At 42.9% G+C, this 25,895-nt stretch overlaps 1 protein-coding gene across 7 annotated transcripts in view; it reads left to right on the forward strand.

Annotated features, from left to right (window-relative positions):
- Window positions 1–25,895, forward strand: part of NFIB (nuclear factor I B) — a 275,853-nt gene that overhangs the window by 90,354 nt on the left and 159,604 nt on the right. For 3 of the 7 annotated variants that reach the window (XM_050913732.1, XM_050913733.1, XM_050913735.1), the window contains exons 1-2: window positions 11,636–11,915; window positions 18,093–18,624. In XM_050913732.1, coding sequence (XP_050769689.1) covers window positions 11,886–11,915; window positions 18,093–18,624 — 562 coding nt within the window. In that variant the 5' untranslated portion in view covers window positions 11,636–11,885. Of the gene's footprint in view, window positions 1–11,635; window positions 11,916–18,092; window positions 18,625–25,895 lie in introns of those variants that run through there. The other 4 variants (XM_050913729.1, XM_050913731.1, XM_050913734.1 and 1 more) reach the window with 2 other exon arrangements.

A 25,895-nucleotide genomic window follows, 5' to 3' on the forward strand; every position in this document is an offset into this window, starting at 1 on the left:
CGTAAGCATGCTTGCGTCCAGAGCAAGAAATATTCTGCCAAGTCAATTTGGATGCTATAGGACCCATCTCAGAAACAGTGGGGTATGCAAAATTCAGTGGAAAGAGACCCCCTAACTGGAGCAGGAAGGAGACTTGGATCTGGTAGATTGGTTTGCAAAAAATAGGAAACCAAAATAATTGTCCTCTAAGGGCCTGCCCTGACTCTATTTCACAATGTTCTGCAATTTCTAAACTTAAAAAAACCAAAAACCTGCTACAAAAATACAGCTGCTACAAAGTCAGTTAATGTGCTGCTGCTCTGTTCACATAGCTTGGCTGAAAATGCTGCAAGGCAAAAGTAACAACAAAGATGTGCACCCCTTCCCTTCCTGTTCACCTTAACGAGGTGTGAACTCAAAAGGCTCTGTATGCCATTTAAATGCTACCATTAAGCCTCAGCTATTTTTTTTTTCTATTAAAAACAATGATGTTACAGTTCCTCAGCAATCCTGTGTAGCAAGAGAGGCAAGGCTCTGGGGGAAGAAATTATACTTTGCCATATTACTAAGGACAGTTGAAAAACTGAAGGCAGTCTGTTGTATGGAACGTATAGGAAATTTTCTACCTTTTTAGTGCTTCACTTTGTAATCTCCTAATCTTCTTTTAATTTGTTCTGGTGATGATGTGGTTGTGTGGTGATGTTCTGATAGTGCTTCCAACATATTTTAATAGAAGAACAGGATTAAACAAATTAAAGTACATAGTATGAGACTATTAGCTAGGCAGAAATAGATGCTGTGCATCAGGATTCTGCAGCTGCTTTCCTGGACAAGGAAAGGGAGACTTGCTGCTGACTAAAATTGTGTATGCCGTATGTCCTCTCCTGTGTTGCTTTATTATCCAAAGTGAAAAATCTGGTCTGCTGTAATCAACAACTTTGCTACTGCTTGCTGAGGCCTCAGGATTTTAGAAATAATTTTACGAAATCTCCTTGAATTCTCCCTTACCTAATATGCCAGAGCAGGGCTGGGCATGAATGGCACTTGTCCCCGCCGCAGCGAGTGGGAACTCCAGGCTTTGCTTGGCAGTATAGGGAATTACTAACACCAGTCTCTGTAAGCCTGCTGACCAGCACTCCCCATCTCTTTGCCCAGTGCGTTTTACCCTAGACCGCAGAGCACTTGCCTAGGGGAAGGAGCAGAAGAAACCATTTCACCAGTGCCAAGCTCAGAGTTATAATTCTGCCTAGTTGCTAGGAAACTATGCAGGAGGCTCGGCGGGGCCGGGAGCCTATAAAAAGCAGCATGGCAAAAGTATGAACTTTCAGAAATAATGAGCAAGTGTCGTGCACATGTGCAAATCGTGGATTTTCCGTGGCGCGTTGCTCAGCTGAACCTGAATGGGTTGTTGCAGGAATAGCAAGCGGCAGCTTTTTACCTACAGTAGCCTTCCCCTGAAAAATGTGAAGCTCCTACTTGAAAGCTGGTGGGGCGAGAGCAGTTCTTTACATGTGCAAAATGATGTATTTAGCCAAAGCTACCTGGTTTTCTCAGTTGTCCTGTTATGCAAGAGGGTGGCTGTACCCCTCATGCACACAGCTGAACTGTACTGAGACTCTGCCTACCGTATTGTTGCTTAATGTGATCCTTGTTTACTCGGTGTATTCTGTGACTGAACTACTCATAGACTTTACTGTTGAACCATCGATATGCCAGATCCTCTTTCACTCATTTTATTTTCCTGTCCTGTTGATTAGTGAGGAAACCTTGCAAATACAGAGATTTTAATAAAGCAAATCATATCAGCAGCTTTGAAAATAAGTCTTGAAAAATTTGATCTTCTTACAAATTCTGTTATAAAGATGTCAAATAATTCTTTGATTGTTATTTGTTTTAGTGGAAATTCTGCAAGTGAGTCTATCTCCCTTCAGATTATTATCTACTCATATCCAGATAGGTAACTGAATATGTAACAGCTATCTATGGAGGAAAACTATTTACAGTCTCTTCATGTTTCATCCATTATGAACATTAAAAAATACCAAGTATACAGATATATAGCTTCAGAAGACCAAAAAAATCCAGAATCAACAGAACTTAACGTCAGCCTGTTACAAAATATATGTGCCTTTGATTATATGTATGGAAAAGAAAGCCATAATCAAGACATGCTAGTGCTATACAATTGAGAAATCAAAGGCAATGGAAATGATACATAACACAATTTTTGAACTTAAAAATATGTTCAAGAAAGTTGCCCATGACAAACAATCTAGGCTTAAACTAAACTGAGTAACTATGGCAGCTTTGGGTAACACAATTTTTCTTTCTAAAAGACTACAATATCCATTGCTTTCCCTGATGCCGCTATTTCTCTCATTTGATATAAAAAGTTCCTGATTGTTTGCTAAATCACTTGCAGAGTTAGGCTTAGTAACTATACAGGCTCAACAAAAACAAACAAACAACAAAAAAGAGAAAGCTGCAGAGAGTAATGGGCCTGTCTACTAGAACTTCAATCTTTGTCAGCAATCGCAACAGCAGCACCAAAGTTAAACCTAAAGAGCAACAAAAAGCCTGGAAGTCTGTCACAAAATATTGCCAAAGTTCTTGTAATAAACTCTGTTAAGTATTGGACGACCCGCACAAATCGTTAATTGTCTGTGACGCTCTGACTCAAAGCTTGAATTCTATAACAAAGAAAAAAAAATGTAAAAAAAATTAAAAAGTCAACACCCACAGATTCCCTCTGGCGTGGAGAAAGGTCTGCTCTCCACTCGACTGACTGGCTGTCACAAAGTTTACAAAATCTGTGCCACACATAGCATGAATAATCATTTCCCCTCTTCACTGAACAGACAAATTCGTAATTCAATTTTTCTAGGTTCAACTTCTTCATAAAAGAATCAGAAAAATAAAGACAAAAAACCTCCAGTGATTGTTCGTCAGTCTGAAAGCTTAAGTTTCTTATTTTTTTCCTATTTTGTGGCAATTTGTGCTTCATTTTAAGAGTATAATGTATTTTTAACAGCTTAGAATGTTTTTCTTGAATCAAACAAAAGAAAATTGACTTCCTGAGAGGCCCCCATGTTACCAGCAATGTTCTCCAAGCAATTATCAAGATTCTTTAGAGTTTGTACTCGGCAAATAATTTTTAACAGGAAGGTATGTATTTGCTATCTGACTAAAACTCTTCACACACTTTCGCCTCATGCAGTTGTATTTATTTCATTGTAAGTGCCTTAATTCTGTAGGAAGTTTTAGATGTGAAATCCTTCCTCTGCGAGGTGCCTTGCTGCCTTCAGCTTTGGACTAGAGAACAATTCCTCCGGAGTGAAGTTAATCCTGCAGGGCGGGAGTAGTATGATGTGACAGTTTACAAAAGGCATCTGAAGCCACGAAATTACATAACCTGTCTGCAAAAGCCTTTTGTAAAATACGCGTGAAGAAACGCGCCCATCGAGCGTGGCCTGTGAGGGCTAAACTAAAACATTTTGGTATGCAAATTTTAAAATGCGATTGCAAGAAATTTAACTCTTCCACTCTCCCAGCCTACGTTCACCGTCCTGTCCAGGGCACGGTGCTTGCCTTCGTTGGCAGGGTTGTCGTTAACACCCTCGGTCCTCCCGAGAGGACCGGGGGACTTGACGGGAACGCACCCAACAAGAAACCGAGGCAGAGCAAGCGGCAGCTCTACCACCGCCCGTCCGCTCACCCGCGCCCGCCGCCGCCGCCTCCCCTCTGGCAACGCTCGAGAGGCAGCGTGCTGCGCGCCCGCCCGCCGCCGCCGCCGCCGCCGCCCCACGGGGGAACCGCGGCACCGCCGCCCGCCGCCCGCCGCCCCCCGACAGGCGGCCCTGCGCGCAGCCCCGCCCCTGCCCGCCCCGCTGTCGGGCGCCCCCGCCACGAGCTGCCTGGCCTGCCCTGCCCCGCCCCGCCCCGCCTTCCCCATTGGCTGTCGCGCCCCTAAGATGCAAATGAAGGCGGCGGCCCCGCGGCGTGCGGCAGCCGCCAGGCGGAAGCGGAGAGCCGCGCTTGTCGCGCCGGCGGCGACAGGGGACCCGGCGGCGACACGGCCCATCGGCGAGGCTGCGAGGAGGCCCGGGCCGCCGCCGGTCGCCCGCCCCGCCCGCCCGCTCCGGGCAGTGCCCGGGGCGGGGGGGGGAAGGGAGCCAGAGGAACGCGTGCAGCGACGCGCAGAGGCAGCCGCGCCATAGCATACACATCTATATGTATATATATATATATTATATATGTGTGTGTATATATATGTAAAAGTTAAAAAAAAAATGTAAAAAATTTTTCTTGGGCCGTGTCCAAGTCAGCCGCCGCCGAAACGTGCTCTCCAGCCTGGCAGCTCAAAAGAGGAAGGAAGACTGGGAGAGGAGGAGGAGGAGGAGGAGGAGGGGGCTGCCCGCTGCCCGCAGGCTGTGACTTTACCGCCTTTTCCCTCGCTCTGGCCAAGAATTTTCATCCCGTTCGGTGTCAAGCAAAAAGCCGGCAACAAACACAAAACCAAAACAAAGCGGACAGCCAGCCTAAGCAAATACTACTACTTCCCCGTCCCCCACCCCCCCAAAAAAACCCAAACCAGCAACAACAAACAAAACAAAAACCAAACACCCCACCCCAAAACAAAAGGCAGAAGGCCACTTCTGGAAATACAAAACGCAACAAAAAGACCCCAACACACCGAGTCCTTGAGAAAAGAATAGATTCGTTTCCTGGAAAATGTGAAGCCAACGGCCGGGTGGTGTGTGTTACAGATTTCAAGATCTCATATGTTTAATGCAATACACCGCAATGGTATGTGGTGCTTAAAATTATTATTTTTTTTTTTTTTATTAACTTGCTTGACTCTTGTAGTTCCTCCAGGCTGAGATTGTGTCTCTGTGGTTTCAAAGTGGATGTTATACCCTCTTCTTAAATGCTGATATCACTTCTGCTTTACAGGATGAGATATAAGTGGTGGATTGTTTATATTTGGTTTTTTGGCAGCTTTTGTATATGGGTCACACTTTTATGCCAGGAATCAGTTGATGGGAGTTTGCGTCCAAAAGTGCTGAACTTGGCACATTTCCTGCTTCAACTTTCCCCCCTCCCCCTTCTCTGGCAGGCAGCTATCAGTTAAATGCTGGAAAGGATTAATGCAAATGCTACTTTATTTGTACCTTGCAGACAGTTCTTTTTCCCTCTTTCTTGTTGCTGTGGAGATTGCTTCTTTACTCACATTTTAATATAATATTTTCTCTCTGGCTGTCTTGGTGGTTTTTGTAGTTAATGGACTGCAGTGTTAACGTATAATGTTGAGGAAATGGCATTGCTGTTGTGTATGGTCTGTTCAATAAATTGTCTGGAGGCTTGTGCTGGTCTCTTTCACGCTATATTGCAGGATGCAGTGTTCGGGTGGCATTTCTGGCTTGTTTTTTAAAGTTACTTTAGAGGGTTTCTTTTTGTTCCTTTTTTTGCCTTCTTTTACTGCCGTTTTGTTGTGAGACCTGTGTGTGTATTTTAATTCATTCCTTTCTCTCGCATGTCTGTGTGTATGTGTGTGTGTGTGTGTCTCTGTCTGCTTTCCCTCTTGTCCTCTCTTCGCCTGTGTGTCTGGGCCACATTTTAATGCACAATATCCCATCCATTAAGTTGTGGTTGAATGCGGAGTGTGTGAGGACTTGGCAGCTCTCAGGTTGAAGGGGGCGGGGAAGCCAGTTTCGACTCTGACACAAGATGCCGATGTGGCGTGATCTGAATTATTATTAGGACTGCGAACATGGCCATCTTCTCCTCCCGCTGCTGGAAAGCGCTGCCATTGAACTTGAGACGGGACAGACAAGATCTCCAACTTTTTTTTTTTTTTTAAAGTACAGTAGCTGGCAGGGAAAAGGTGCCAAAACACACAAGATGAACTTGTAACGTTCTCTGAAGCGGTTTTGAGCTGCAACGCTTATGATTTTAACTTTGAATCACAAGAAAAAAATAAAGCACTTCTGTAGTTCTAATTTGGGCAGAAATTTAAATCCAGCTTCTAGACACCGCCCCCCCCAATATTCTCAAAATCTGGCAAGTGATATAAACTGTCAGAGAAGATGGTGCCAAAATTTTTTGTTGTTGTTGTTTTTGTTGTTGTTGTTGCTGTTTATGTCCAGGGCATTAAAGATCAGCAAATGTAAATTTATAAAGAATTTACTGTATTGGGGTAAGAGAGTTTCATGCCTTTGTAAGGCTGAGAATGTGACCCACAGTGAGGACAAAAACTGCACAGTTGTGTAACCCAAAACGTTGTGGTTTACAGCTTTACACTTGAGGTTTGATGTTTTGATTTGCTGGTCTGGGAGCTGTGGAAAGCTCAAGTATTATAGTCCCCATACAAACCATATGTGGACAGGGGTCAAGCGCGCACACCCTTCATATGTATGTGTGTCTCTGTATGGAGTCAATAGTGTGTTTCTTTACTTTTGGTTGTATACATGCATACTTTCTATCTGATCATACATATACACAGTTTATATACAGTGTGTGTTTCTTCTGATCACCCAGAAACAAACAAACAAAAGTGCTAGTAAATATTATGATACATATATTTATAGATGTGATACTATACTGACTTAGAAGTTGTACTGATTGCTGTTTGCATTTTAAGTCATAAATACCTTACGATTTAGCCGCATATGAAATAGATCGAGACCCCATAAACCAATGTCTTATCAGTTTGCTTATTAACTAGTTATATGTGTTCCCTAAATGTTTTCTACCCAACTTTCTGTGCATATACATACGTTTATATATACATATATCTCTATATGCACACACAATACTCCTGTACGTAAGAAAACTGACCAAGGCTCTGATTATGCCAAAGACGTGAAACTTTACTTTGTCATTTAATATGATGGTACAAGAAGTCTTGCAAGGCACGAAGACTAGTCATACAGATAGAATTGCCATTAGATAACACTACGATAATGTGGTTTAGGTTATTTGTTACACGTAGTTGACATAAACTATACTATATTTGTGCTGCTCAGTATTATGTGTGTACCTAAGTAATTGTATATCTAACGGACGTGTGTGAATGGCATTTTCGAACAAAGAGTGAAAAATAAGTTAATAGTATTGCTATTAAACTAGATATAAAAAACACTGTAAAGCTTGTATTTTGGATCACAGAGACCTCTTAACTAAAAGTTTTGGAGCTGGTTCTCAGATACCGAATCTTTTAGATGAAATGCCATATGCCAGAATCAATTTTTTCTGATTTTCACAAAGAGACTACTGGAATTTTCATGAAAATTTGTTTTTTTAAAAGTTCAGTACGTCTATGTTTAAATAGTTGGCCAAACTGCCCGCTTGCATCCTGAGAGAATCTTAGGCTGCACACTTCAGCATTAGCAATACTTTTCTCTATTTTTGATGCATAATAATAGTCTTGCACTCCAAAACTTGAAACAGTTGAGCAGTTGTCCGGCCAAAAGGCATCAGCTGAAATTCTGCTTTAGGAAGGACATAGGTGGCCTAACTGGCCTTTCCACTTTTTAATGTTATTATCTCTGAAGTCCAAGGGCAGTGCCACTTCGCAGCATCTGGTAAAGTTTGTGAGCATTGTCTGTGAGGGAGAGAGGGAAAAAACAGGCTTTCAGTGCAAGTCTGGCATACTAGAATCTGCACTGCTGGCAGAAAACTGCTCTGTGGAGCTAGGGCAGGTGGTGGGGAGCGAGCCCATCTGCCCATGGTGTCAAAAAGCCTTTCTGGTTCCTTCCTGAGGTGAGCTGTCTCAGATCCTGCAGCATGGGCAGTGGGTGTCCCTCCATCCCGGCCACCCTGGCCAGAGGTGGGTGGGAGGCATGGGGGGAGGGTGTGGGGGCAACCCCCCCCTCTGGAGGGTGCACGCTCTCGGGGAGGGCGAGTCACACACAGCTTCAGTATTTGCCACTTACTGGTGTGAAAGGTGCCTTTTCTTCCTGAACACACATTTTTGTTGCATGAAGTTTTCTAGCACCAGTGTGCGTGTGCCCAGCTGTGCGTGTGTCAAGGAGTGTGTTACCAGTGCTCGTATTGCATCCTGCCTGAGGGCAGGATCCCTCAGGCCATCCTGGCCCCATGGAATTGAGAACAGCTCCTGGTGTCTCTTACCAGGAAGGTCAGGTGGTGACTTATTTTCTTAATTGCCCACATTGAAATGATAGCTGAACTTCCAGATACAGCGTGGAGGTTGGCATAGCTCTGGCAGTGAGGACAAAAAGCAACTGTCCCCCAGCCCGGAGCTTCAAGGGTAGGGAACTTGCAGCAGTAGCAGGGTTTTCAGTGTGTGGGGTGGGAGAGAAGGGTTTTTAGGGGGATGGGGAGTTAATGCAAGCCAGGACTTGAAAGGAATTGAACCACTTTCCCACAAGGTCTCCCTGCATGCCAGGGCCCAGCCACTGTGGCTGCTGTCGTTGCGGCATTAATACTGTGTTTCTCCAGGCTAACCCAGTTCCCACATACCTATTTACGTACCTCTGCAAGGAAGTGGTAGAGAGTTGCTCTTTTTTATTATTTTAATGGCATTCTTTCTCTGTTCTGGAAAGAATCTTTAGCTTGCCTTCATGTGAAAGGAGCCGGCGGGGGGGTGGGATAGGTGTGTGTCAGGGGGGTGTGTGTGTTTAGGCCTGTGCACACGTGTGTGTGTGGAGAGGGTTCTCCCAGGACAAAGCTTCCCTCCGGTACAGGTTCCCACTGGGATTAACCAGGAGGAACAGAGCCAAAACATGCCTTTTGGGTGGCCAGTTCAGACTGCTTTCACTGATGCACTGGGAGCCTGTGGGTCAAACTGGAGGCAAACCCATGGCAGCCTGCACTATGCCCACCTTGCCTCCTAGGTCACGCAGAACACAAGATGCTGGTTGAGCAGTGCTGGCCAGGCAGCTGCATTTCCCCTAGGATGCCTTCACATGAGGGGCCTGCTCAGTCCTGGCCAGCAGACTAGCTCTGGGGAGGGTCTGGCTTTGCCGTGATCCCCAGCAGTGCTATTCTGGGGGGTACTGGCACATGCTGTAGGGCTGGCTGGGCTCAGCCCTCGTCTGCTCTGGGTAGGGATGCAAACGCACTCTCAGTCGGCTCCTGTGGGGATGCAAACCCAATTTCACCCTGACTCCACAGCTCCTTGCAGTAGCGAGGGCTGCAGAAAGTGCCCAGCTTGGTGTCTGCCCTTACCTTGCTCCATTTGCTTTTCCCTGCTTGCCCCTCCTCGCTCCCGGGACCTTGCCAGACAGTTCTTGCTTTTAATGCACAGGTCTGTAGCACAAAGCGGTCCCTTGGCCAGGACCTGGGAGGGAGTGGGGCCTTCTGCAAGCCCTGCCTGGGAGAGGGGAGACTTCTCACATCTGTGCAGCTCACAGGGGCAGCCTTGCTGATGTGGTGTTGGGGGCTTGCCCTGATCCTCGTGGAGGGGTGCGAGGGAGAAGGGGGATGGAGGGGTGTTATTACGGTTTTAAATTAGGTCCGCAATATAATGGCTTGTTGTGTAAGAGTTCAAGCGCTCAAAGAGGTGTGTTCAAGGACATCAGTGCATTTGTGCCAAGGGGAATGTCTTTTATGGTAAATTAACTCCAGTTAAATTGAATATTTATTCAAAGGGAAACTCTAGTATTTAAAGCTGGCGTTATCAGCTTTTTGCAGTGTCTGGGTAAAGGAAAAGATGATAGGATTTGGGGGGTATTCTACACCAGATATGAAAATATATTTTGCTCATTGTGGTTAACCCCGAGTTTGCCTCATCCCTTCTTGCCTAAGCGTGTGCCCTGAACTTGCCACTTACCGATGTGGTCTGTAGAAGGGAAAAACCGTGGCTGTTGCTTGAACCCTGCAAATCTGAGGGAACCGGGCAAGTGCAGCCAGAAACCGAGCTGCGGGGATGTGGTGTGGATTCTGCAAGGGTTAACGCGTTGGGCTCTTGCTGTTTCCTTTGACATTACCTGTCTTGTATGGGCTCTCTCCTTCCCCCGCCCATCCCCCTGCTTCTTTTGGTTTGTAAATTTATGGGAATTGCAGCTGGTAGACTTGGCAAGCTCCCCTCATTAAGAGCCCTCTTTGAAAATGGGCTGTGTTTGAGCATTTCCCTAATGAGGACAGGACGGGGTTAAAAAGTGACCATTTCATGGTTGACTTGAACCTGCCTACTTTCCTTGATGTGTCGTTGTGAAATGCCTGACGTGAATAAACTCTCACTTTGGGCAAGGAGGAAGTCAGCGGTCCCTCCAGCACGCCGCCGGGGGCTGCGCACCGGCACCGGGAGGCAGCGCCGGTGCCGCTCAGCCGCTCCTTCCCGCAGACGGCAGCGGCAGCACTGCGTGGGGGGCGTGGGGGGGCCGCGCACACCGAGCGCTCCCCCAGCTGTGCACTGCATCGCAGCCCTCCTCACGGGAGCAGAAATAAGTTTCGTTCACTACTTCCGCCCCCCCCCCCCCCCCCGCCTTCCCCAGCTGCCCTGGTAAAAGCTGCCCCGGGAGAATGAAATCAGACCCCGCGCCCTGTTGCTTCCCGGGAGCCGGGACCCCCCCGCCGCCGCCCGGCACCAGCCTGCGAGCGCAGGGACAGCAGTTACCGGCGGTGCCGAGCAGGCCCTGCCCCCCCCCCCCCCCCCTTTGCGGGGGCGGCGGCGGAGGGGGCTGCCCTCCCCCGTGTCCCCCGCGGCGGGGCGGGGGCCGCGGAGGGGGGGAGCGGGGGCGTCTGAGCCCCGCCGCCGCTGACAAACTCGGACCCCGAAAGGAGGAGAAGGAAAAGAAATCTCCTGCAGATGGCAGCCCCCCCGCCCCCCCCGCGCCGTCTTCCCGCCCCCCCACCCCCCGCAACTTTCTCCCACCAGAAGAGAGGGAAAATGAGGGACGTTTGCAAAACGTGCTAGTTCCTTCTGCAGCGTTAGATGGTGATTAATAAAGAGGGAGGGCAGAGGAGGGGGATCTGGTGGAGAAGGAATGTGTTTGCAGGAGGAGGAGGAGGAGGAGTGTAAGCGATGATTGTGTAATTAAATAATTAAAAAAAAATACTTAAGTCTCATTTGGGGAGAGAGCTGGAACGGGGTCCAGAGGGTGTAACCGGTGAATTTTTCAAGTTCCAAGTTTTGCGGGGGGAGGGGGGGACGGACGGACGGACACGGCGGGAGCAAATCGCGAGGGAGCGCGAGGGAGAGATTTATCGTTTGAATTTTCAGGAGATCATTTTTATTACAGTGGGCGTTTGGAAAGCAGCCTCTCACCATTACCCGCAGAGCGAGGGCGGGCGGAGGGAGCGGACAGAGGCCGCCGGAGGAGCCCGCAGGCCGCGCCGCCGCGCTCGGCCCGCCCGGGGCGCGCGCTCCCGCGCCGGCTCGCTCCCGCACGCGTGGTCGCTGCCCGGCGAAGTTTCGCCTGCCATCAGTCTCCGGGATTTGCCTGCTCCGCTCCGGGCTGTAACCTTGAACTTTGGAGAGCGTGGTGACAGTGCCGTAATAACCCACCAACAACAACTTCTTAAAAAAAAAAAAGAAAAAAAAAAGGGGGGGGGAATATTAAAAAAAAAAAGGCCAAACAAAAAAATCCTCCCGCCCACCCCCCCCACCCCCCCTCCCGAGTCCTTCCCCCCTCATCTGCAAAACAACCACCAGCAGCAGCAGAAGCAAAAGCAAGACTCCTGCGCCGCCGACTACAAGAGGGTTAAAAGTGTAGATTGGATTTCACCCCGGGAAATCTAGCACACGGAGTGAACTTGAATCTTTGGCTATTTAAGGAGGACTGGGGTTTGTTGTGAAGTTGTGGTGATCCAGGGCAGAGCCCCGTCCTGATTGATTTCATCTTCCTTGAGTCTCAGATGACTGTAAAATGAATAGATGAAATTACTCCTTTTTGAGGCTTTTCTTAGGGGCTCTCCGGGCAGCGTGTTCTCAAAGCGAAGTCATGATGTATTCTCCAATCTGTCTCACTCAGGTATAGAAGCGTTTTATTTAATTTATTTGTTAATTTATTTATTTATTTTCACGTGGTTCTTTTTTTTTAAATTATTTTATTTTTATATGTATGTGAGTTGTTAATGAGTCATTGCTAGTAGTTGTAACGGGTTAAAGCACATTTGTAACTGCTTGTCAGATCCAAACTCCTCTCGCAGGAGGGAATAGTAGAGAATAAACTGTACCAGGCCATTGTTTTGGGGAGATCCATTCAAAGTGTCACCCGTAGACAAATACTGTTAATTGTTGGTGCATAAGAAGTCAAAGGTTAACAAAATGGAAATGAGCGTAATTACGCTAAAAAGCAGGTTTGAGGAGTATTGATTTGATTGGAATCAAACGATTTGCTCTCTTTTCAGCTCGCCAGTTTACGCAGAGTCTAATGAAAGGGTTTGAAAGGGAAAGTGCTGTTTTCGACAAAAAAACGAGCGCTCGCCGGTGCGAAGTAATCCCGTCTTATGCTTAATTAATAATAGGTAGCCTGCCAACAATGAGGGCGATGAGAGCGGGGATGACCAAGCTGTGCAGTATTTTCTTGTTCGGTTGCGCAGGGGCATGGCATTTCCCCCCTCCCAGCTGAACTGCGGTGCTCGCGGACCAGCGTGCATCCTCCCGAGCAAGGGGAAAGATCCAGCCGGTTTTTACAGCCGCACTTGCAGCCGCTTTTCGAGCCTCGACGGCGGCTGTCACCGGGACGGCGGGAGGGAGCGGGGCGAAGCCGCGGCCGGTGCCGCGCGGGGCCCGCGGAGCGGGGCGCGGAGGGCCGGCGGCGGCGCGGAGCGCGGGGGGCAGCCCGAGCGGGGGTCCCCGCCGCGGCAAAACGCAGTTTTTGGGACCTGAGGGGTTTAGGGAGCCGGCTTGGGAAGTTCGCCGGGTGCCCCAGGAGCCTCATTGCCGGGCGTACGGTAATGGGGAGCGAGCGCCGGGGCACCGGAGCCTGTTCCGGAGAGTAAACCCGGTCTGTAAAGCCAGGGGATAGTTTTCAGAAGCTTTTGTGAAAGTCTGTCTTAGGAGGATGTGATGTAAACTGATTAAGCGATAACTGCTTGCTTCCACATTGGTGCAACAAGCAGCTAAAGGAGCAGAAAATGTGCGAAAGTAACGTCTCCTGCAATACTGTTATTAAGCGGCCAACGATGCACTTACAGTTGCACGGTGAATAAATAAATATGATTTAAGTTATTCCACAATTAGAAAGCATTGTAATTCAAAAGGACTGAGGTATTCATAAATTGTGAATGAAGATGGAAACAATGATAAGGCTTATTCAGTGATTGGATACAGTCCTGTAGCTTTTTGGCTGACACATTTTTTATTGTTTATATTTTGTTTGGCATCTAAGTGTGATTGACTTAGATATGGATATTTTCAGCAAGTAAACGTGAGCTGCAGTGGAGCAAAGCTGGAAAAGAGTACTGTTGGGATATTTCTTCTTCAAAAGAGAGATGAATGCATGTAGGAAGCGTTTTGTGTAACCATACGCACATGCTTACAGGTACACACATACAAATAATTACTTATGGTGGAATCTGCAATTAGTAAAAATTAATTCTGTGTGGGCTGTCCATCCTGTGAAATTATTGACAGGCAATAAGACCTCTGCACCAGAGTATAAACCTGAGAGTACAGCTTAAGAAAGCGGTTTTTACATTGGAAACATGCAAATTTTCACTACCACCTCTATTATAGCGGGTAGTTAATTTTGTTGTTTCCTGCTCTAATGACAATTTTTTTCCATATGTTTGCTTTTTGGACTCACAGATGTAATAGATTTCCTCATTCTTTACCAGTCTGTATTAAAATAGTGCGCTCAGGTGTGTACAAAAACACAACATTGTACTTCTACAGCCATAAATACAGGAAAGCAATTCCTGGCTTTCGTGCGTTGATAACTTCTCCATAATATTTTACAATCACGCTGTATCATGGGCCATGCAGAGACAGTTCCTGTTTAGTGGTACATACATGGAACACAGTTGCAGCAAATTGATTTTAATTTGGAAACTTTCTCTACCTATTTAGAATGATAAAGGCATTTTAAAAATTTGTCTTTCCTCTCCATAAATGAAAAATTAAGGTTACACTGGCAATGAGAATTTATACTTTGTGTTATTTATTTATTTAAAGCAAAAGATTGATTAATCTTATTTTGAGTTCTGACTGAGTTAAAGTAGTACTGCCAAAATTGTTCTCTCTATTGTGTTCTCCGTCTCTAGGGCTCTTGCGATGCACGTTGACTGTGGTAGTGTATGCTCAGAAGAAAATATTTTGGTAAAAGACAGAACACCTGTTTGGACCCAGCTCCTTGTGAAAGCAGTAGTTCAGTTTGTGCTGAGGCAGCGCTGAAGCACCTTTTAGAAACAAGTCTAAAATCCACAGTACACCTTTAAGACAAACCTTGGCAATTCGAATGTTACCCATCACGCTTTCAATAAAAGTTTGGTGGGTGTAAAATAACTCCAAGGAAGAATGAAGACTTACCAAATGCAATTTAATTTTTGGGGGGTCCTTTCCACTCCTTCCCATATGCCTCTTTCCCCCTGTTTTGGAATGAGTGTAAACTGCATTTATCTCTCTTGCTGAGGCATGATAGGATGCAGTTACCGCATGCCTTTAAGTGCTTGGTCTCTTGTGATATTTTTGCCGTGGTTTATTTTTATGTTACAGTGATGCAGGAAACTCAGAATATGTTGTCATTTTCTTTTGCTCCTAGAATATGTTGTTTCATTAGGCACAGAGAAAATCCATGCAGGGACACTGAGTACATGAAGTTTTCTGTATAAAATTTCTAGACTTCTGCCTGGTATCTTTATTGTACGGTCCTCAGTTCAAACTTGCCTGAATTGATACAAAGTTTATAAAAGTGGAAGATGGGAGAAGGGCGCTGCATTTCCCCTTTACCTTTTCCAAAAAGAAAACCTGGCCTATCTATCATCATTAGATGACTGGTATTTTTTCCTTTATTTACAAGCTACATAGATATTATATAGTAACTTCCATTTTAATTTAAATTGCCAGTGCACAATGGTTCACCTGAGCCATTTGATATGACATTTGAAAATCTTACCTCCATAAATCACTTTATTGCAAGAGCAACTGTGGCACATGGGTAAATGCCACATAAAAAAAATATTTCAATATTGCCTGTATGAATATTAAGGGGGAAAAAATCAAATTCTGTAGATGGCTTTTTAGGAGGTTTAGTGGAGAACGTGTGTGATTAATTGCAAATCTCCATTTAGAATCATTTTTATGGGCACTACTTCTTGTCAAGTAATGGTTCATTTGAAAGGACTCCAGATGCACAATGAATCTCGCAAAGGTATCTGATAATATTGCTTTAGAACAGGATGTTCTTTGCCGTGTTTCTCCTTCACACTCTTTCACATATATTTTTATCTTTAGAACTTAATGATATTATGAAAGAAAAGCCTGAATACAGTTTTAAAAAGTTTGGTTGTTTTTTTTTTTTTTCACTATTTGAAAAGGAAACATCCAACCACTACAGACTGGAATTTAAAAAGTGGAATTTTTCTCTGTAAAATGTTCATAGATGTAAAAAGCTATAGGTTATTCTTGGTAATACGATGTGCATTACCTAAAGGCATAGCCATTCCAAAATAGTTTGTGATGTTCTTCTTAAAAATGAAAACTAGATGTGCAGTATTCTAGTAGCGTGGAATATTTCCACATTAATTTTATTGCCATTTTAAGTTATAAATGCTGAAGTCTTTTTAGATATATGGGAAATCATTGAATTGGGGTAAAAATTCATTTCTCTCAAAGCTCTTCAGCCCCCTGCCTTCGCCCCACCTTTAGCCCCAGCTGTTAGAATTTTCAAAATCTGTAGTAAATCTGTTTTATTCAGTCTAAAATGAATTGTAAGGATTTAACACTGTGCAGTCTTTACGCTTCTGTTAATTTTTTTTTTTATTTTTATTTGAATACGTTGATTAAGATTACTTCTGTACAAGAAAAAATAAACTTTCTTTAGTAGTTATAATGGAGGGGGAAAAAAGCATGGCATCAGAAAACATATGAAGATAGGGAAGTCTTATCATGGGCTGTGGTTACTCAGAGCAGTATTGCCTTCCCACACAAAGAACAGATTGTGGTTTAACTCTTTCTATGGCCTAGTTTTATGTACCAGTATAGTATCAGAATTGTTCAAATCTCTGTTGGAAACTACTAATCAGTTTAATTATTGCCTTTGTGGCTCTTTGTCAAGCACCATACTGTAATGCAATCGTTTATGTCCTGAATTATCTTCCTATATTGTCTCTCTCCTCTTCTTTTTTTTTTTTTTTAATTTTCTTTTTTTGTGTGAAAGTAACATGGTCATAGGTAAACTGCTTGCAACTTTTCTGTTGTTTTCTGTTTGATTTGAGGACGGTTAGGGAAGAGAGGTAACTAAATCTAGTGGGTTTTTTTACCATTCAGGAAATTTTGAAGTTTGTTTGAAATTTGAAGATTTAAATACTAAATTATTGGCCTGAAGCTTCTACAATGGCAGTCTGAACTCTGTATAATTGAGACCATTAGTTATACTTTCATCATTTTTACCTAATGGAGTTAATCAGCCTATTGATTAAACATAATTCATTCCTTGTCTAGCAGCGTAGCTAAAATATTAGTTTGTTAAGTGTATTCTTGAATATAGTTGTCTAAAGAAGGTTCAGTTTTAGTTTGATTGCACTGGGCCACTCAGTGTGATGAGCAATCTGCATGGTATTTAAAACTAAATGTGCCTGCACACAGGAAGAAAGATACCTCCCCTAAGGTCTCCCTTCCAAACCAAAATACAGTAATGTCTGATAAGCAGATCGCGCTGTTTTAAACAGCGGATTTGCTCACAGAAAAGAGGCTTTGGTTTTTGGGAAAGGCCTATTTAGATATTAACATGGATGTGTAGGATGGTACTTTAAGCAGACAAAACGAATTAATTTAATTGCTATAGGATGTGCTTGTAGACGACAACTAAGCATTGCCTCCTTAACGCAATCCGTATCGCTGCTAGGCAGAAGATAACTTGCAGGTGAAGCCAGATGACAGAAAGGGATATTTTGGAACTGTAAATAAATTGCATGGATTTCACAAAAGCAGCATTTGACCAGCGGTGCACTCGTAATGTCACTCTGCCACAGCATGCAGAAACACAAAGAATGCAAAGTTTGTGCCAAGTTGCCATTTTTCATTGTACACCTCAGATTGATTTTTAAGGGTTTTAGAATAATTGCCACACTCATGTGATCAGTTAACAAATTAACTGACTCTGTGGGGCTTCAAAACCCACAGTGGAGCTGCCGGAAGAACTTAAATGTAATTTTTGTTCTCAACTTCATAAACTTTTATTTCGCAGAGTTTGGGGGTGGTGGGAGGGAAGCCCGAAGAGCTGAGAGTACAGAAGCTTCTGTTCAGGATTTGTATACGACAATACGCTGTGTCTTTTGCCCGCTTTCCCTTACTGTATACTGGTTTCTCTAGTTACCACCACCGGAATGGTGCTGTTTCAGTGCTGGAATGTTGGACGTTTGATAAGAAAATGGATCAAGTTTAATGGCGCATGCTCTTTGTGCCACCAGCAGTCTCTTGCTGAGAGCATGCTCCAAAAGCGGGAACTGTGTGGCATTACACTGAGCATGTATATGCTTTGTGTTTCTGTGCCACAGAGAAGAGAAATGAACTGTGGCATTCGCCTCAGCCTTCTGAACGTTTCTGCTCAGATTTTTTAAAACCGTATAGTGTCCTCTTTGTGCAATGGTACTTTTCTTGATATTAGCCGTTCACTCAGATATTTAAATGTTAGAAACAAAACATCTTGATAGCATCTCTTTAAAATGATGTTGTCTCTGCAGCATTGCGGGATGAAGTGAGGGGAGGCATACAAAATAAAATCTTCACATGGTTCTTTCAAAGAGTGAGATATGGGGAAAATGCGATTCTCTGTGTACTTTTTGTCTGCTGCCTGACAGCAGTAGTAATTGCATAAAAGGTGTTATGCAGAAATTAGTGTAAATTTTAAGTGTTTATTCTCTTCATCTTGGATTTCACTTTAAGATTTTCAGAAACCTTTCGTGTTACTGCTTTGATTATAAGAACTTACTGACTTTGAGTTTTCTTCTTCTCTTCTTTTTTTTCCCTCCACTTCTTTCCACAGGATGAATTTCACCCGTTCATTGAGGCACTTCTTCCACATGTCCGTGCAATTGCCTATACTTGGTTCAACCTTCAGGCTCGAAAACGCAAGTACTTTAAAAAACATGAGAAACGAATGTCTAAGGACGAGGAAAGAGCAGTCAAGGATGAGCTACTTAGCGAAAAGCCTGAAATTAAACAGAAGTGGGCATCCAGGCTCCTGGCCAAGCTGCGCAAAGATATTCGCCAAGAGTTCCGGGAGGATTTTGTGCTCACGGTGACTGGGAAGAAGCACCCATGCTGTGTATTGTCCAATCCTGACCAGAAGGGTAAGATTAGGAGAATCGACTGCCTGCGACAGGCTGACAAAGTCTGGCGTCTGGATCTAGTCATGGTGATCCTGTTCAAAGGCATCCCCTTGGAAAGTACGGATGGAGAGCGGCTCATGAAATCCCCACATTGCACAAATCCAGCACTTTGCGTCCAGCCACATCACATAACAGTATCAGTCAAGGAGCTTGATTTGTTTTTGGCATACTACGTGCAGGAGCAAGGTAGGAAGCAGATTGTCGTGTTTCTATGTTAGTATGTCAAACTCTGATTCCAAGTAGCCCTGTTTCCCCTGTGGGCTGGCTTCCAGTGAAACATTATTCTGTGGTCTATAGACGTAATGTGGGTACATATCCATATGTAAATCAGCATGTATACATATATACTTACATACACACACATTCCTACAGACCTGTGTAAATGATATGTGTGTTTGACATACGTGCCTTGTTCCCTTTCAAGAGAGAGCGGGACATACCAAGGTAGTACTTTAGTTCCGCTGAAGTTGCTTTTTTTTTTTTGTCAAAAAGTGGCAGTATATTGTGCAGTTTTTCCAGTCATGACTTCAGAAAACATTCTTCTTGTTTCAAGTTGGTTTTTTTTTTCGTTCTCCCAGTACTGTTAGTAAGATATGCAGGTACGTGCAATTGCACAATCACAGTAAATGCTACAAATATTTATTATTGTCTTTGTAGTTACAAATAAGCAAGAATTCATCCTTAAACTGATGAACCTACTATCACTTTGAAGAGCAATTGTAGACTTTCTCACATCTATAAAATAAAACATGGAAAAACTTTAGCACAGAAACACTGCTTTGTAAATACCATATGTAGTCAGAATTACAGCATACAGTACTTAACGTTTTACTCATGTTTTACATCACTAGCTCATCTTACCTATGTGAGCTTTAAAACAAAGATCCAGGTTGTAATATTTTGAGAGAATTTTCCATGAAAAGTATATTTTCATAATCACACTCATATACTTAATTTTATTTGGCAGTTAATTGAAATGTGAAAAATTGCAGGAACACTATGGAAAAGCTTCTTAAACTTAGTTTTACAGAATGAAAATACAAACAGGGATTCTGATAATCACGTATCGGGAAAAAAACTGTTAGTCATATTGCATATTCAGATAACAATACTCGTAGGCAGGTTCCCTGAAATTGTAAATGGCTGTAAGTAGATAAAGGTTTTTTTCTCTGATACTAAGCCTTCTGAATTGCTTTTTCTCTGTGAGGGCTCATTTTGGTTCTTTCTGGTGATCATACCATCCTCTAGACGTCTTTGTATTGCTGAGCGATCAGCAGTAATAAAGCATTTCTTTTTTAGCCGCAGATCTCAACTAGGGAAAGTTTGACTGGCCGCAGATGGTGGGCCATTGCACAACTTGGCCTGGTAGTAGGCAGAAATGGCCTGCAGAAGGGCAGATGGCAGGCTGTTATCTGATGCCCGATACATAACTGCGGGATTTAACTGAAAAACAAACAGAATGGATTTTGTCAGTAACAAAAAAGTAAAATTGCACATGTCTTCATTCGGTGTGTACTCATTCTTTAAAAGAACAGATACACAGCACAACCTTTTTGTTTTCAGTGAATTTGTCTTTTAGCATTTACTCACGCAAGTGGAGCACTATGTTTACATGAACATATAAATAGGGTTCAATTTTTTGGCTTATTCATCATGAAAAAATATGGTTCATTGTTTTGTTTTGGTGTTTTCCCCTGCATGTATTTTTTGTATTTTTCTCTCCACAGCAGTAGACAACACTGAGATATTTTGCAGCGACTTTAAGTAGCTGCAGAGTCTGGTAAATCTGATCCCCAATAACATAGGAAGAAAGATTTCTTTGAGAGCATTAAACAAAATAGCTTAATTACAAATAATTTGTACCTTTAAACTCCTTTTGTGAAGAAAAATTCAAATGATATTTTGAATGCATATATTGTAAGACATAGCTTACTGATTAATTCTAGTGGATTTACCTGTCTCTAAAAGTCAAAACTACAAAGGGAGGCACAACAGTTTAAATAGCTCTTGAGCCGAAGAAGCTGGGGTCAGAGTACTCTTACACACTGTTGACTTTTAAGTTGTTGGAAGCCAGTAACTTGAAGTGGGTGAAGAAATTGCAGGGCATAGCTGATTTTATTGATTTAAATGGACTGAGAATATGAGTTTAAAACACTTGTCTAATCAGAAATGAGTGAGATGATAAGCATGCTGTAATATTATAACTTTCAAAGTTACACGATGCTACTTTGAGCATATACTGGAAGATGAAGCTGGCTAATTTCTATGTACCAAGTCACCCTTAGTAGACCCTTTTGTTTATTGTAAACTGCATGTGTTTTGTATCTATCTTGCTGCTTCACAGTAAATCTTCCGTTAACATCTGTTGGCTCTCTTCTTGAAGAAGTCATATTAAGTTATCTTTGTAATTTTTTTTCCATTTTGTCAAACTTTGATTCTCTGTCCTCATTGAAAGCAGGTTAATTGTGGCACTTTGTAGTGCACTTGATTAAGAGCACCAGGCTTTGCAAAAGATAAGCATGAAGTCAACCAAAATGCTGCATTATACACATGCTGTTTTGCTTTTTATTTCTCTCTTAGAATATATAAATCTGCCTAATAGTATCATGTGAAAACTAAGCGGAGACATAGAAACAATTAAATCCCTGAACGAAATATGAAGAAGGAATTAGCACATAAAATGAATAAAGGGGCCAAGTAGTTTGGTTTTTTGTTGCTTTAAAAAAGAAGATTAGGGGGAAAAAGAGGAGGAAGGATAGTTCGAGTGCCAGTGATGGTTGCCAGTGGCACCAGGATTGGCATCAGACCTTCTTTGTTTAGCCTAGGATGCCTGTGATTTGTTGGTTGGCATCCGCATTGCAGTGCAGAGTAATGTTACAATATATTGACAATTTCCAGATCTAGAAGTGTCAATAATCCTTTCAGTTCTTAATAAAAAGAGCTTCTACTTCCATGCCTGCCTTGAAAGAAGAAATAAGGACTGACCTATGAAGTTCTGTCGTTGACCAACTCCATCTGGTTGTACTTTTCGCTCATCTCCCTCAGAATTCAGCATGTTTTTTTCCCCCTATTCTCTTTCTACTATCCCCTTGTGTGTTAGGATCTTAAAAAAAAAAAAAAAAAAAAAAAAAAAAAAGAAAAAGGGGCTTGACATAGGTTGCAGTGCTTCTCATTTGACTGAAATGGAGGAAGAAAATGGGAAGTACACACTGTGATCAATGTGTAACATCAAAATAATTCTTAATCATAACACACTTCTACAGGGCTCTGCTTGTTGTCTATCAGGTCCACACACCCCCCCTTCCGAGTTTTTAAAAAGCCCAAACCTTGAAAATGGCATGAACGTTGTTTCTGTTGACAAAACTGCCTTCCCCCCCCCCCCCCTTTCTGTCAGGCATCAGAGTGTGTCTATCGTTTGATATGAAACACATCTCAGTCCATAAAATCATTTGATGGTATTTGATTCAGTGCAGCTCTTATGCTGTGTTCCCGTTGCTACAAGAACCGCCATTTTGTTTGTCGAGTGCCAGGAGAGGGGAAAAAAAGGCAGACAATGTGCTTGATGCCAATAATGGTTGCCAGTGGCACCGAGGTTGGCATCAGACCCTCTTTGTCTAGTTGCTGAATGCCTTTGATTCGTTGGTTGGCATCCGCATTGCAGTGGGCACATTGGAAAGTTTTTGACAATCAGTGAATGAAAGCTGCAGTACTTGCTTGCTGCAACAGAACCCAGATAACATAAATCTCTTCTTCTGATAGATGTTTTACTTACTCTCACAATGGCTAATTAAAAAAAAAAATTAAAAATTGCATTGCTGTTTTTTCTAAAACATAAAATATCTACAGCAATATGCCTCGTCTGCAGAATTCCTAATTCCCGCATCATCTCTGCTGTTTTTTGCAGCATAAATAAAATGCAAACTTGATGTTAGGTATTTCAGCACATACTGAATGAAGCATAGTAGACCTTGAGAAGTGCTTTGGGAGTTTAAAGGACTGAAGCAATGGTACATGTAAATAGTAAACATTTGTAAGTGTTTTTAATGCATGTGCCTCTCAGAGTACATTTCTCAGATCAGTCATGTTACTGTTTACACTCTCCTTTGTCCTTGTGTAAGAGTGATATAATTGGGGGAGCCGGCATCCTCAGCTGTTAATAAACTCTGAAGTTGAAGGAGGGGAGGATCTTTTACACTATCGAAGAAGGAGGGCAGAAAATAGATGCAGATATTCTTAGTCCGATAAAGTTCAGGCATTCCTGGTTTTTTAACTTAGTAAACCATCAAGGTGCTGCCACAGTTCCAGCTGCATGACTTGCTTACCAGGAAATCAGCAAAAAGACTAAATAATTTCTGTTGGAAGTTTCCTAGATAGTTAGCATTAATATTGCTTTCTGGTTAACTGCTATTATCTCGTTAATTAATAAGAAGGATTAGCCGCTCTACCCAAAGGGCTGCACAGAAGGAAGCCTGGCCTATGTGAGTCCCTGAATCGCCCGACTGTGTCCTGTCTCTTGTTGAGGGGGGGGGAGCAGGTGGGGGAGCAGGGAGGGGGGGGGGGAAAAAGGGAAGAGAAAGGAGAAGAGGGGGAGAGCGAGGGCACGGGCTGGCTTCTGCAGCCTAGGTAGGGGAGAACTTTGTGTGCAGGACCCTCCTGCCGCGACACCGGGACGTTTGCAGGTGCCCAGCGACGGGGGCGGCTGCGCGCTGGCGTTGCCGCCAGGCCACATGCCTCCCGCCGGCAGCCGCTCGGGCGAGGGCCGCAGGCCTACCCGATTTTTGGTAGCGTGGTTTGCGCTGTTAATCAGCGCGTTTTCAGATAATCTCAGCTGGGGCGCAGGGTGCCGCATCTGCGTTGGTTCGAAACTGTTTTTACCCTAGCTTAACGCCGGCAAAACTGGTAGTCCTTGACCGAATGGGGATATCACTTGTTCACATAAGACAGTCCTGGCAACATGCATGCACTGCCTTACTTTGAAAAACATGTCCTCCTTCCAGGAGGAATTGTAATTCTTTTTTAAATGTGATATGTCTGAATTGCAGGAGTGGGTGGGTGAACTCTGTGTATCAATAGCTTGACCTTTCAAATTTTGAAGCAGGTTTGCATAGTCATTTTCATGTTATACTTTAGTTTTCATTTAGTAAGTACAGAAATTTGATGAAACAGTAATATTATAATAATACTTTTCATATTTTAAAATGATAAATAAAATTATTTTGGTTAGTTTGCTGTGACTACAAGAAATTCCACTTAAAAATCACAATCAAAATTATGTTTTAAGCAGTCTCCTTTGTCCATAAGTCATATAATGGTCATATGTCCAAGTGTCACACCACCCAGATGGATTTTGGACGAGGGTTTGCATTTCTTGTGTGCACTGATGCTTCCACATACAATTAATAAAAAAATAATGGGCTTAGAAGAATCAATCAATCCGTTGAATTGCTGATTGTTCCTACTTCCATTAACTTTAATGATTTGCCTCCTTCTGAATACTTTACCTGGGAACATACAGTAGGACATTTTACCCGTTTTGCAGAAGGATATGTCAAGGTACAAGGTGATTTGTTGGAGTTTACACGGCAAATTATTAGTTACACTGGGAACAACAGGAAATGGAGCTTATTACTGCCTGTACCTGTAGGTGTCTAGGTGCTCTAGGAGCCTGTTAATTACACAGTGAAATGGCATGCTGATCCCTTGCACTAAATCTCAGTTTTGAATCAGAAAGCCAGTGCAGGAGCAGAAGTATGGGTTTGTATTTTATCTGCTCTCATATGAGAAGATTTGTAGTTTAAGACTTTTCGTAGTTTAAGAATCTGATAGCGAATAACAAACCTTTTTAAAACTTTGGATTACTTTTAGCAAATCCAGTCTATTCAGGCATGTGGAAAACGTAATTTTAAAAAACTTTTTGTGTCAACTCAAAAAGACACTGTATTGATTCCTTTTCTAGTTTTCTAATGTAAAATTTTGGATGACTACTTTGTTGAGTATCTCTATTGTGCTGAAAATTACAGGCAGGAAAGACATTTGTCATTCGGAGATGGAGGTTAATTTGGTGTATATATGGGCATAATAATGTTTTTCAATTGATGATTATAGGTACTTTGTTTATGAAGATGTAGGATAATAAAACATTTAAAAAGGTCACCCATCAATTTTCATTTTTCAGAATGTGTATGTGTGAACTGACATTCGGACAGTAGATCCGAAGAATTCAAAATATATTTTTTTTTCTTGTTAATTTTAGTTTCCCTCAGAAGAGGGTTATGGGTCATATGACAGGTCCATGAGAAAGGAAAGGGAATTTTCCATATTTAGTTTTACTGCTGCAGTAAGGAATGAAATATATATGTAAGTTTTAGGAAGGAGCTCTTAGCTCGTTCTGTTTTTTCTTACCTGGTACACCAAGGGGAGTCATTTTCACAGGGTTAAATGACATTAATTGTGTTTAAGACAAAAGAGGCTTATGGTTAAATAAATTCTGTGCAGCAAGTTGAAAATTTAGAGGTCAGTGTTAATTTATGAATGACATTTAGATCGACAGCAAGAAGCTATAAAGTAAAGAAAAGAATAGAAAAGAAAACAGAAGATTCTTGCTTCATGGTAGTCTCGGACAGAAGAACAATACTGGGAACCAAAAAAAATGCTTTTAAACTATAAATAAGGCTATTTATATAAACTATAAACTATAAAAAATTCATAAAGGAAATACTTCAAATAACAGCAGAGATTTATGTTCTAAATTTCTTAATTTTCATGCATATTGAATTCATTGTAACTGTGAAAACTTCATTAAAATAATTAAACACTAAATACCACTGCAGGTTGGATTTTAAAGTGAATTGCATGAGATTACTGTCAAGTCCACTGCTTTTTCTAGCTTTCCCTCCTTCCCCGCTTTTCCTTCTCCTCCTCCTCCCTGCTGCTAGTATAGTAATGTAGACAACTCAAGGACTAGTGGCCCTCTGAAGCTCTGGTCCTTGGAGCAGCGTACCACAGTGCCAAGCACAGTAATTCAAGAGGCTTCCTAAAGCGTTAATGTTCCAGTCTCAATAGCAAGGTGGTATGTTGCTTTGCTGTAATCACTCAGGTTAGGATGATCTCAAGATCAAGATAAATGGCTAACTTAACTGAATAGGGTTGCTCCTTCCATTGTGGGGTGGAGAAGAAATCCCTTATCTGGGGACACTTTCCAGATGCTAAGTGAATGTGAAAAAGGAAGACGGTCTGTGTGATTAGCCAGTTTGTTTGACAGATGTCAAACAAGATGTCATTCGTTATAGGGATGTTTCATGATTTTAGTCTGTCTCTCCTTTTTTATTTTATTTTTTTTTTAACTCTGGTGGAACTTCTAGAAGCAGTTGCTAAAAACCTGGCTCAGGGCAGTGAAGCCTGGATTAGAAGAGGTTTGAAAGGCTCAGAAGCTAGTAAAGGGGAAGTAATTCTTAGAT

Source organism: Gymnogyps californianus, chromosome Z (genome assembly GCF_018139145.2).
Source record: "Gymnogyps californianus isolate 813 chromosome Z, ASM1813914v2, whole genome shotgun sequence".
In the NCBI taxonomy this organism is placed as follows: domain Eukaryota; kingdom Metazoa; phylum Chordata; class Aves; order Accipitriformes; family Cathartidae; genus Gymnogyps; species Gymnogyps californianus.